Here is a 12,897-nt window from a genome sequence, read left to right on the forward strand (position 1 = left end):
CAGAGGTATACAAAAAGACTTTCTCCCTCTCTCATAGTACTAGAATCTGGGGCCATCCAATGAAGCTAAATGGTGGTAGATTCAGATAAAAGGAAGTCCTGCTGCACACAACACAACGTTAAACTCTGGAATTCACTACAAGATGCAGTGATTGCTGCCAAATTGGACAGTTTTAAAAGGTGATTGGACAAATTCATGGAAGATAAGTCTTTCAATAGCTAGTAATCATGATGGCTATATGTTATCTCCAGTATCAGAGGACGTAGGCCTCTCGATACCAGTTGCTGGGGAACTTGCGCAGGAGGATGCTTTTGCACTCATGTCCTGCTCGTGGCCTTCCCAAGAGGCATCTGGCTGGCCCTGGGGAACAGAATGCTGCACTCGACAGGCCTTTGGTCTGATCTGGTATGGCTGTTTTTATGTTCTTAAAGTAGCATAGCAACACATCAGCAGAAAGCTACATTTGAAAAAATATATATTTTGGCTTGAATACCAGGCAGATGAATAGCAAAAGGGACACGGGTGCTGCTTCAGTCCAGAAGGAGCAATGGCTGCCAACAAGCTTATCACTTTTGTTGTTCTTCATGAGTGCATTACAGTTGAGCCTCCACTGGGCTGGCTGAGGAAGTAAAGGTCTGGCAGGCCGCAGAATGTGATATAGATGCCATATATATTTGCGCAGCACAGGGATGAACATCCAATGGGCAGCGTGTGTGTTTCCCTCTTTAAACCTGCTTTTGTCTCTGTGCCAGTGTGGTACAATGGCCTCTTTGAGAAGGGGCAGCTGACGGGCTGTTGGCAGGGAGACTGGAAGTAGACATTTGCAGCTGGGGAAAAAAACAACTTTATTTCCAGGAGTCTATACCGTAACTGATGCCAATTTCCAAAACAAAACTGCCATTTCTCTGTGCTCATGACAGATGCCTGGAGCCAGAGGGAAGGCAAACTGTTACTTTCAGCTTGAAATGCTGCCAGATTAACACTTTGCAGCCCTGAGAATGCCATTTCCTGAACATATACTTGCAAAAAGATGCAGGACTGGAAAATTAGGGCCATCTATTACAACAAGCATTCCATCTGGGGGGTGGGGGTGGGGGAGGTGTCCTGTATTTACTTCTCTTAGATGCAGTGCTGTACAGTGTAGAATATGCCAAATGGTTCGGAGACTACAGCTAGGTAAATGGGATTCTTGTATATATTGCAAAGTCTCACTGCTGGTGTTGAGTTCCAAAAGCAAGTAGTATTAGGACTCACTCAAGCCTGCGATAAAGTCATATCAATTAACCTGAAACCCTTCTTGCTAATCCTAGAGGTATAGAGACTGATTGTGACTGTGTGGAGAAAGTCACTTTGCACATGCTCAAAGACATTCCCTTCTTTATTACTTCATATGTTCTAAGACTGAGCCCTGGAACTGAAAACAAGTTCTGAGACTAAACCCTTCTGAACTCAAGCACCAGTCAAACATTGACCACTGCAAATTGCCCCAGATATTTCTGGCAAGATGTGCTGTTTGTAAATTCCACATCTGACTTCACCGTCTTAGGCATGAATCCTTATTGCATTGTAGAAAACAGAATCTTCAAAGGCAACCACTCTATTGAAAGACAGCTTTGTATTTTTGCTAGGCTGGCTGGCTCACAGAGCAGGTCAGAGAAGCAATCCAAAAGTAGAATCAAAGGTACCAATTCTAAGGACTAGAAAAAAAAAATCCTACATACCTCATCCCATCTGGAACTGGCAATTTCTATGGTTTCCTTACATCTAAGCTATTCCTGAATATCTACCTTTATAGTGTTTGGAATACCTCTTTAGGAACTATTTTATTGCCTCCTTACTCTAAAAGTATTTTTTCTCTAAATGCCTACCTTAAATTCTCTTTAACTGCTTACTGGCAATGCCAGTGCATTGGCCCAACATAGTTTCTAAAGAATTGATGCTCATGCTTTCCTTAGGTGTAATTCTGTGTGCTTCAGTAAGTGTCAGGAACTGAATTCAGGGAATGTTGAAACTGACCAGCAATTCTTAAAAGATTTTAGAAGTATGCTTTCAATCAAAAGGCAGCCACATCTATCCATGAATAAATTCTGTTTCAAGCAGTAAATTATGTATTTTAGAGAAAATATCAGAAATCTGGTGATATTTACTGTTAAGATTATTAGGAGGCCACTGGGAATGTCAGAAAATTCAGATTTCTACTGATAAATCTTGGAGTCAACTCAGTATCTTTGGTAAGTGATCAAATTTCATCCTTATTTCTCTTGATCAAAAGGCAGGTCTGAAATCCAATGAATATATAAATACAGAGCAAGCTATCATATTTAATAGAAAACACTAATCACCACATGCCCAGCTGTAATGTCTAGTCACACTATCCTCTGGGCAGGATATCCAAATCAGGCCCTTAGATACTGAAGAACCTGCAATGCCTTCTCTTTTTCATGTGCATCTTCTTTGCCCATTCTTGAGGCCTAGTTTACACAAACAGCAGGCAAGGTGGTAAAATGGTTCCTGGACTGAACCACTTCAGATTGTAGGCAGGGTACCACATGATTAAATGCTTCATTAAATAAATCCTTACACATACAAAACCAGCATATCAGGGAGGAGCTAGTCTAGAACCCTAACATCTGGTTTTTATAGGCAGGTGCTTTTGATTTGGAGGGGCAATAAATCATGTTGTTCCCTAGTTGCAACTTCAGTCCCAAGCCACGTGTTAAAGACGTAGCAATGTATTTTCTTTCTTTCTTTCTTTCTTTCTTTTCACTCTAAAGTAAGTGCAGGACCCCTAGCTTGTGGGTAGGGGACCTTGCTGTGGTCCCAATCCGGATCAGGCTGTCTGCACCTGCAATTTATTTTGCCAAATAGTGATCGATTAAAGCAAATGGATCAGTATTTCACCATATATATTGCAGGTGTAGGATCCCCGATACAGACTGGGATGCCCTCAGGGGGAAAGGGCTAAAGCCCCCTACACCCCTCACTAGGTCCCAATCCAGATCAAGACCCCTGAGATTACTCTAGAGTAAAAAAAATAGGGAAAAAAAGACGTAGCTGGAAACTGTGGGCAGTATCCACCATGTCATTCCAGTGGTGTAAATGACATTGTGCTAGCCAAAACTAGGTTCTGAACTATGCACAAGAGAAGAATCCAACTAAAGTTATGTTTGCGCAAGCATGGTTGTGCAAGCAGTTGTGCATTATGCTTGTGCAAACCCGCTGCGCATAACTCTTGTGCAACATGTTGCATATACTTCTTGTGCAACCGCTTGCGCAATGGAAAGATTCAGCAGAGCTCCGCCAGCTCTATTTGAATTTGCGGAATGACACCGTTGGATACTGCCCTGTGTCTTTAAAGTGACCTGTGCTTTGGCCCTGAAGTGATGCTGTCTCATTGGCTCAGCTCAAATCATGAGACATGCATGCTTTCCTTATCTCAATTCAAAATGAATGTTGAGCTGCAAAGTGAGATGAAACTCAGTCACAATGTATATACAGTATATCCCAAATTGGAAAGAAAGACATGTAGGCATTAAAAAAAACAAGGGTAAACTCACTAGGCAGTGGAGGCTGGTGGCTCTGCTGTCAGTGGGGCAGTGAATCTGCTCCAGGTTTCAGTCAGAACGCTAAAGAAGCTATGCTTCACATCTTGGATAGCTCCTTTAGAATTCTGACTGAAACCTGAAGCAGATTCATTTCCCCACTGACAGCGGAGTCACCAGCCTCCACTGTCACTAGGCTCCAGCACAGATGAGAAGGACCTAATGCCCAGGAGCGAAGTCCCAACACCCAGGCTGCCCCACATTCCTGCTGCTATCTATGAACTGAGATGAGAGATAGCAGCAGGGAGGCCCTCTGGTGGGATTCCTCCAGGGGCGGGGCTTGGAGCCTAATCCCCGCCCCCTAGAGGAAGCCCAAGAGGCTGCACAGACCAGATTGGAGATGCTGGAGTTTCTGCACTCCTAACTTAGGACTTGTTGTGATTCACAAATTGAATACAATCTCAGCAGTTGATGCCTGAAAAAAAGGCAAAGGCCATTCTAGGCTGCATGTATTTTATAGATGCACTGGATGTGCAGGACGTGGGAGGTAATAGCAGTGTTCACTTAAATACCAAACCAAACCAAACCAAATGCACCCCTCCCTAAGTTTTAAGAACAGTTCGACAATGGAAAAAAGTTCCCTAGGGGAGCTGTGAAATCTCCTGAAGTTTTTTTTTAAAAAAAACACCCTGTAACTAAAGGGACAGGAAAGATATTTACGAGAAGGGAAGGTCAGGAGTGTCAACATGGACGAGATCCAGCCAGCTGATGCATTTGAGATGGTTTAGAACTGGCTACACATTACAATATTTACACATTTTTAAAAAGCATGTTTAAACTGGTCACTTTTATTTTGGAAAACAAAGGGGGGGGGGAAAGCAGCCACTGGGCTTGATGTGGAACATGCTCCTGATCCTCCTGAAAAACACCCTCTCCCTTGCTGGTTTTTGCCCCTGAAGGGGCTGTTTGTAGTAGGATCAGGAGCCCTATGGCTGTTTTCTTTGAAATAAAAGTTTAAGCACTCTTTTTTTAAAAGGGTGGCTAACATAATGTGTAGGTTGGTCTTGAGGCAATTAGAGCTTTGGCTTCTGAAAAGAGGCCATTTCTAGGCCATCTGCATAAAGAAAGAATATTTGACAGCATAATCTCAATCTGCCAAGAATCTGTGTTAGATTTTTAGCTATGAATGAAAGAGAGAGCAAGAGCGGGTAGAGGTGGGTGGGTTGATATCTCTTTCACTGGCGTCTTTTAGAGTATAAAAGTGGAGAGGTATGGAAGGAAAGAAAGGGACACCTATCTCCTTCCCCTTCCAAGGCTGCAAAAGCAAAGAAGGAGCTGAAGAATGGATGGAGACGGGAAAGGGCAAAATTAGTAATGAGCCTTAGGCCATGTTCACAAGGGGCCTCTTTTTGTGTGGGGTGAGTGGACTGGATGTGTTCAGCTAGCACATTGCACTCCCCAAAGCCATCCCTACATAGAGTTGAGTCCAGACTGTACACCACCTAATCTTGCATACAAGATTAGAACCATAGCAGGGCCAGCACAGACAGGGCCAACCCAGGAAGTGATGTCACAATAAGGCTGCCTGCATCACACAATAACTACATCTACAGGGCACTTCCTCCTCCCATACTTCGATTTTGACACAAAAGTGCCAAGCCAGGATATGTTCCCAAGCACACTAAGAGCTTTTCTACATAAGGCTGTTAATCGCTGTATCTGCTTTTGGTTTCATTTCATTTCATTTCATTTCATTTATTTATTTCATTTCTATACCGCCCAATAGCCGAAGCTCTCTGGGCGGTTCATCACAGAATTGAGCTCCGAGTGCTACACAAACAGCTTTTCCTTTCCTGCTTTTCTGCTACATAACCTCTAGGTGGAGCTATGTTGTAGTGGAATAGTGCAAATGCACAAGTAGAAACAGCACTTTCAGAAATAATACCCCATTTTCCCCTTTCTACCCCTGCCCCCAGGAAAGTGCTCTGAAAAAACAGAAGTGAAACTGGACGATCACATCATCTAAAGAACCTGTAAACAGCTGTGAGTATGGAATCATGAGTGCATGAAAAATGCCTCGTGTAGAAAAGCTCTACGACTAGTGAACTGTGCTTCTGATTGAGAGGTGAATGTGCAGTAAGCCATGGGCCATCTCTTTGTGCACTGTCCTTAAGGTGTACCCGGAACCTCAAGGCTTCTTCACATGGTGGCTCGCTGTGATCTGATTTACCATGGCAGCAACTGCTGGGGAGCTGGGAAGTGTCCTGGGGAAAAATGGGCTGGGGATAGTAGGAGTTGTAGTCCAACACCTGAAGGGCTGTCTTACAGTGTGCATCGTTTGCATTCAGCCTGAGAGTTGGGCTCCAACATTCTGTGACATTTCAAGGGATCCTCGGAGCAAACTCCCAAACCAGATGCTGCTTCAGTATTGTCCCTAAAAACATTGCCACTAGTGTGGCTTCTGCCACTGGGTTGAGCCTACTCTAAGTCCCCCCCCCCGTGCTTTTTGCAATGGTTTGTGCTTGATGGGGAAGGGCATCCTCTATTGTACTTGAAAGGGGGATTAATTTGCAAAACACTCCAAATGCCAGAACAAGGACTTTGTGCCAATGGACAATTTCTGCATTCGAGTTTTAGTTAATAACTCACGAAAGATTAATTTATCTACTGATGGGGAATGAAGGAAGTTTACAGAAAACACACACCTTATGAAAGCCCCAACACAAACTGTAAAATGACAGAGCTCTTAGCAACCGCTGGCAAGCCGCTCACACTCCCCTCTCTAATTAAAGGCTGTTTTCATGTAGCCCAAACTTGGATATATGCAGGCACAAAGTTTACGCGCGCGCGCACACACACACACACACACGCTTAATTTCAGTCAAGCTCTGAAATACAGCTGCAAGGGGGAGGGGAAGAGGCATAATTCCATTCTCCCCCAAAAACAGCCTCAGAGATGACAAATACCCAGATGCCAGTCAGTGCCAAGAAGTACACTTAAAGGGGACCCATCAAAGATGTGTGCAAACTTTTAAAATGCTGCTCGGGGTCTGTGGTTGTTTCTCCTTTCACAGAACAGTGGCCTTTGGCATCTGTATGCAAACAAGAGCTTCCTCCACTGTAAACCAACCTCCCTCCAGCCCCTTGTACCCAGAGTATCTCATGATGTCACAGGGGCCCTGCTATGTTGCTAAAGGACCGGCTGCTGGAGCTTCCAGCTGTTTGTGGGAAAGAAAGCTTCTGTTTACACGCTAACAATGAGAAGCAACAGGAGATGGCTTGTTAGCTGGAATATGGTTGAATGCATTTTAATCTGAAGACTTGCTCGGATCTATAATTGCAGGCCAGAGGCAGGATTGTGTGCCAGCTCTAATTAGCGACGAGCTGACGATTGTTTTCATGGAGGCTGTGGAAGTCATAAACCCCAAGAAGAAAAGGAAGTGCCCCTCTGGCAGTGTCCCATTAGGCAACCTTTTGCTGGGAAGCTTTCTCCTGACTCCCTCCTGAGCTGTGGCTTCTGCTAAGGACATGTTTGGAAGAAATGTGGCAAAATGTGCCCGTTTCTTCCTACTCCTCCCAGTCAGTAGTGTGGTGGCAGCTAGGAGAACCCAGTGGACCTTTTCTTTATTTATCTCCAGTGGGTAGTCTTGCATATGGCAGTGTAGGCTGGTGGCTCCGATGTCAGTGGGGTGGTGAACCTGCTGCGGTGCCTTGGATAGCTCCTTTAGGGTTCTGACTGAAACCTGGAGCAGATTCACTGCCCCACTGGCCTGGAGCCACCAGCTTCCACTGGCATATGGCCTGGAGAAGTGAGGAAAATGGCGCTTCCTTTGCCCTGTCCTTCCCCACCTACTCCTGCTTCTGGACAGACCCATTCAGGAGAAGATGGGCAAAGACTGTGCTGTTCTAAAGGCCTTCACATAGCTGTGTGTGTGTGCACATGTGTTATTTACCTGTTGTGTGTGGTCCATTTATCTTTCAAAATATCGTGCTTCTATTGCAAGGGACCTGCAGTTCTGGAGAACTCAGAACATTATATTCTGTACTTGGGAAAATGCAATACATCCTGCAAGGGTGGAATACAGCCACTGATATTGTACTTGCCATAAAGGATGTGGCTCCTGGTGTCCTATGGTGCTGCCAGGCCTGGACTTCGGGGCAGATGCCCAGGGCCCCACTGAGCACAATAAGGAGGGCTCCCAAATGCAGCAGGGCTGGCGTACTGTTTTTGAAGTAATGCACATTACCATCTAAAGAGGGAGGCTCCGGAGTGACATAGTAGTTAGAGTATTGGGCTAGGACCATGGAGATCTGGGTTCATATCCCCACATAGCTACTGGAAGATCATGGGCCTGTCACTCTCTCTCAACCTAACCTACCTCACAGGGTTGTTGAGAGGATAAATGGGGAGGGCAGACTATGTATGTCACCTTGAGCACCTTGGGGGAAAGGTGGCATACAAATATAATAAAATCAATCAATCAATCAATCAATCAGTACCAGAGCCCAAAATTACTGAACTGCACCATGATGCTTGTTCCATGTTAGGAACACCCTTTTCTAGTTTTATTTTATGTTTTACATTTTTTTTAAAAAAATGTTAAACACGGCATACACTTTCCCTACACATCCCTAGTGTTGATGGCCTTTTGTGCCATTTCTGCCCCTCCATGTCCTACTTAGGAAAAATGGGTCAGTCTCTGCATAAAAGAATAAATGGGCACCATTCTGACATCAGAAATGGCAACATTCAGAAATTGTGGGGTGAACATGTCCTTCTCCCTGGACACTATTACTCACTTGAAAGCTGCCGTTCTCCACCAGCAGAATTTCAAAAGGAAACCCCAGCATGAAGCAGCTGGATTGGAACTAATAATAAAGTTGATTCTATTTGTTTGGGCTTGAATAGAGACATTGGATTGGATCCTAAGATTTTAGATTTTGCTGCATACCCATAGCAGAGGGGCATTCACTTCTGTGTGAGACAAGGAAGAATGGCTCTTTTATGATGGTGCTTGCACCTGCAGTTTTTATAAACAAGTATCAAAAGTAATGTATCTATATGTGTACACACACAGATATGACACCTGCAACAAAATATTGCAACCTGGACTGCTCCTGTTCAGGTTACTTCATCCAGTCCTTCTCCACCCAGTTTTCTGTCTTATAGCCTCTCCAGCCTCCTTCCCTTCCCCTCCGAAGTGCAGTTGCTATATAGGCAAAAAGTCCATCTAGGGAAAAATGCAGAGCTGGAGGACGGGGAGGTGAAGATTGCCTCCACTGCTCCTCCTGGATGATCACAAGCCTCCGAGTAGGGGGATGTACTGAGTAATACACAATCGATAGGAATTTTTTGAAAATCTATTAGCTGAATCAGTTAACTGATTCAGTATTGCAGCCCTAAATTATTAGTCATAATCTCAACAAAGAGAACATCGAATCAGCTCAAGTAGTATTGGAGCTCCGTTGCTAGTTGCTGAATGACTATTTTGTTTCGTTTTGTTATTATTAACATACTTTTTTTGGGGGGGCGTTGTTGCGAAATATACTATAACATACAGAAATATTATCCATTTCTCTGCCAAAATACTAACAGTCCAAGAGCTTTTCCAGGTTGGGACTCCTCCTCCTCCTCCTTTGATGCCATAGCACGCAACTGGAACTGCGGGAAGCCAGATCCTTCTGGCAAGTGCAGTCAGTCACAGGTGCAGATCCTTTGATTCCCTTGGTCTATCATAGGGATGCAGAACTTCAGGCCCAGAAGCCAAATCTGGCCCTCCAGGGGGCCAAATCCCACCCCCCAGGGATCCCTAGAAGGCCACGCCCCCTTCCCCCTGACCACCAATCATTTGGTGGTTTCCCAGCTTTTGTGTAGTTTTTTCTCCATTCTAAAAGCTTGAAATGCCTCTCCAAAGGCTGAGTTACTGGCAGTAAAGCCTTTTCTACATGAAGCTTTTAACCTGCACCTTTACTGAAGCTTCTGTTTCTGGATTTTTTGCGGGATTAAGAGCGGCTCCTTTACAGGTGATCCCCCCCCTCAGGGTTTTCTCTCTCTGCCTTTCTATATGTTCCATTATACAACCACTAGGTGGCACTGTGGTATAGTAGAATTGCGCAATTACACAAGATATCTATGGTGTTATAGAGGAAAAAATACCACTCTTTCCTCATTAGGAAAAACCTGTGATAAAGGTTGCAAAGAACGGAACAGGCCCCGAAGGATGACGATGTCATGGAAAGGATTATCAGGAAATCAGTATGGAAGCAGAACAGGTTAACTGCCTAGAGAGCTTTGTTGTGAATTGCCCAGAGAGCTTCGGCTACTGGGCAGTATAGAAATTCAATAAATAAACAATAAGCAGTTGAGGGAGCAAGGCATCCCAAGACCCAGAAGATCACTATTGGAAGTAATTGTCCCCAAAGCTAACAGTTGCCTAAAGCATTTGACTCTGTCTGCTTGGTCATGATATGACAATGGTTTTCTGATCCGCTACAGGTGTTAATGGGCTTAGCAATGCTAGGATGATAGTGTTATCTCCAATTACTGCGACTGTGAATGGTCAGTTAACTGGATTGTTACAAACTGTGCTTTTTGCATTTCATTGCCATCTGACTTTTCTTTTTCTTGACTTTACTACACCCATATGTTTATATCCCTACCAATGGAGGAAAATAACACTTCTTGCACCTGATGATGTGCATTTCATAAAAGCTTCTGCCATAATAAATGTATTAGTCTTTCAGGAGCTACAAGACCCTTTGTTGTTTTTGCTGCAACCAACTAACATGGCCACCCCTCTGGATGTAATGGTGACTCCAAAACCTGATCCTTACAAGCTGCCATGTCAAAGCTCCTGGAAATGGTTCAGAGTGGTGGTGATGACAGGAGGAGCTTCATGCTATTCTCAAATGTTATGACTGCTTCATGGCGTCAACACTATTAGGAAGCATTTCCGGCAGGTTTCATGTGCCATCAGCTTAAATTGAAATAGGGGCAGCTTAAATTGGAATAGTGCTTGAATCAGCACTAAGAGTTAACTGTATATGACTTGGACAATCATAAGGCTGCATCTGAAGCACTGTGCCAGTTCTGGGCACCACATTTTAAGAAGGACATTGACAAACTAGAGCATGTTCACAGAAGGATGGCCAGGAAGGACATTGACAAACTAGAGCATGTTCACAGAAGGACGGCCAGGAAGGACATTGACAAACTAGAGCATGTTCACAGAAGGACGGCCAGGAAGGACATTGACAAACTAGAGCATGTTCACAGAAGGACGGCCAGGAAGGACATTGACAAACTAGAGCATGTTCACAGAAGGACGGCCAGGAAGGACATTGACAAACTAGAGCATGTTCACAGAAGGACGGCCAGGAAGGACATTGACAAACTAGAGCATGTTCACAGAAGGACGGCCAGGAAGGACATTGACAAACTAGAGCATGTTCACAGAAGGACGGCCAGGAAGGACATTGACAAACTAGAGCATGTTCACAGAAGGACGGCCAGGAAGGACATTGACAAACTAGAGCATGTTCACAGAAGGACGGCCAGGAAGGACATTGACAAACTAGAGCATGTTCACAGAAGGACGGCCAGGAAGGACATTGACAAACTAGAGCATGTTCACAGAAGGACGGCCAGGAAGGACATTGACAAACTAGAGCATGTTCACAGAAGGACGGCCAGGAAGGACATTGACAAACTAGAGCATGTTCACAGAAGGACGGCCAGGAAGGACATTGACAAACTAGAGCATGTTCACAGAAGGACGGCCAGGAAGGACATTGACAAACTAGAGCATGTTCACAGAAGGACGGCCAGGAAGGACATTGACAAACTAGAGCATGTTCACAGAAGGACGGCCAGGAAGGACATTGACAAACTAGAGCATGTTCACAGAAGGACGGCCAGGAAGGACATTGACAAACTAGAGCATGTTCACAGAAGGACGGCCAGGAAGGACATTGACAAACTAGAGCATGTTCACAGAAGGACGGCCAGGAAGGACATTGACAAACTAGAGCATGTTCACAGAAGGACGGCCAGGAAGGACATTGACAAACTAGAGCATGTTCACAGAAGGATGGCCAGGAAGGACACTGACAAACTAGAGCATGTTCACAGAAGGATGGCCAGGAAGGACATTGACAAACTAGAGCATGTTCACAGAAGGATGGCCAGGAAGGACATTGACAAACTAGAACATGTTCACAGAAGGATGGCCAGGAAGGACATTGACAAACTAGAGCATGTTCACAGAAGGATGGCCAGGAAGGACATTGACAAACTAGAGCATGTTCACAGAAGGATGGCCAGGAAGGACATTGACAAACTAGAGCATGTTCACAGAAGGATGGCCAGGAAGGACATTGACAAACTAGAGCATGTTCACAGAACGATGGCCAGGATGGGAAGGGGTCTAGAAACCATGTCCTAAGGGGAGACATGGTAGTGGTCTTCACATATCTGAAAGGCTGCCATGCAGAAGGTGGAGCAGACTTGTTCTCTGTTGCTTCATCGGGCAGGGACAAATTAGTGGGTGGAAATTGGAGGGAAGCAAATTTCGACAAAGCATTAGGAGAAACTTCCTGACAGTAAGAGCTCTTCAACAGTGGAACAGTGCCTCAGGAAGTGGTGACCTCACCTTCCCTGGAGATATTTAAGCTGGGGTGGCCAGGTGTCCTACTTTACAGAGGACTGTCCTCAGTTTTGGCCAGCTGGCGGAGGACAGTATTTGAAGGAATCCTCTATCTGAAAGACTGTCTAGTCTGGATTAAAGTGAAGGAACCATAAGGTGGGAGAGCAGTCAACGGAGGCATTTTTGAAGTTGCCCATGAACAGCACCTGGACAGCAGAATGAACAGGCACACAGGTCACCTGGTCAGTCCTCCACTATGGTGAGAGGTATTGTATTTCTATTTAAATTATAGTCATGATTTCTAAATTTGCATCTATACATTTGTACATGCAAATGTTATGCAAATTGGTGTTCTCTTTTGACATCCCTTTTAGCAATGCCTAAGTGGGCACCCTAATTTAAGCAGAGGTTGGACAGCCTTCTGTCAGGGATGCTGTAGTTACATCCTGAATTGCAGATCCTGCACTGAGCAGGGGTTGGACTAGATGATCCAACTCTATGATTCTATGAAAACACTGCTGTAACCCGGACAATGATGAACCACAGCACCCAGTAGGAGCAACAGCTTAAGGATTCCGGGAAACTCACCTCAATCTCGACATAGTCGTGGAGCTTCTTGCAGGTGGCTGCAAAGGTTTCTGTTGTGCCAAATTCAAAGTACCACAGTTTATTCTTCATTCTGACATAGAGAACAAAGACAGAGAGGAGGG

The 12,897-nt window shown here is 44.8% G+C and overlaps 1 protein-coding gene across 1 annotated transcript in view; it reads right to left on the reverse strand.

Annotated features, from left to right (window-relative positions):
- DGKG (diacylglycerol kinase gamma) overlaps positions 1 to 12,897 on the reverse strand; it is a 117,958-nt gene that overhangs the window by 21,161 nt on the left and 83,900 nt on the right. Inside the window, exon 22 of the mRNA XM_084842004.1 lies at positions 12,776 to 12,866. Within this exon, the coding sequence (XP_084698130.1) occupies positions 12,776 to 12,866 (91 nt within the window). The remainder of the gene's footprint in view (positions 1 to 12,775; positions 12,867 to 12,897) is intronic.

This window comes from Heloderma suspectum, chromosome 3 (genome assembly GCF_057233095.1).
Source record: "Heloderma suspectum isolate Gila_16-S chromosome 3, 16-S_ref, whole genome shotgun sequence".
NCBI classification, from domain to species: domain Eukaryota; kingdom Metazoa; phylum Chordata; class Lepidosauria; order Squamata; family Helodermatidae; genus Heloderma; species Heloderma suspectum.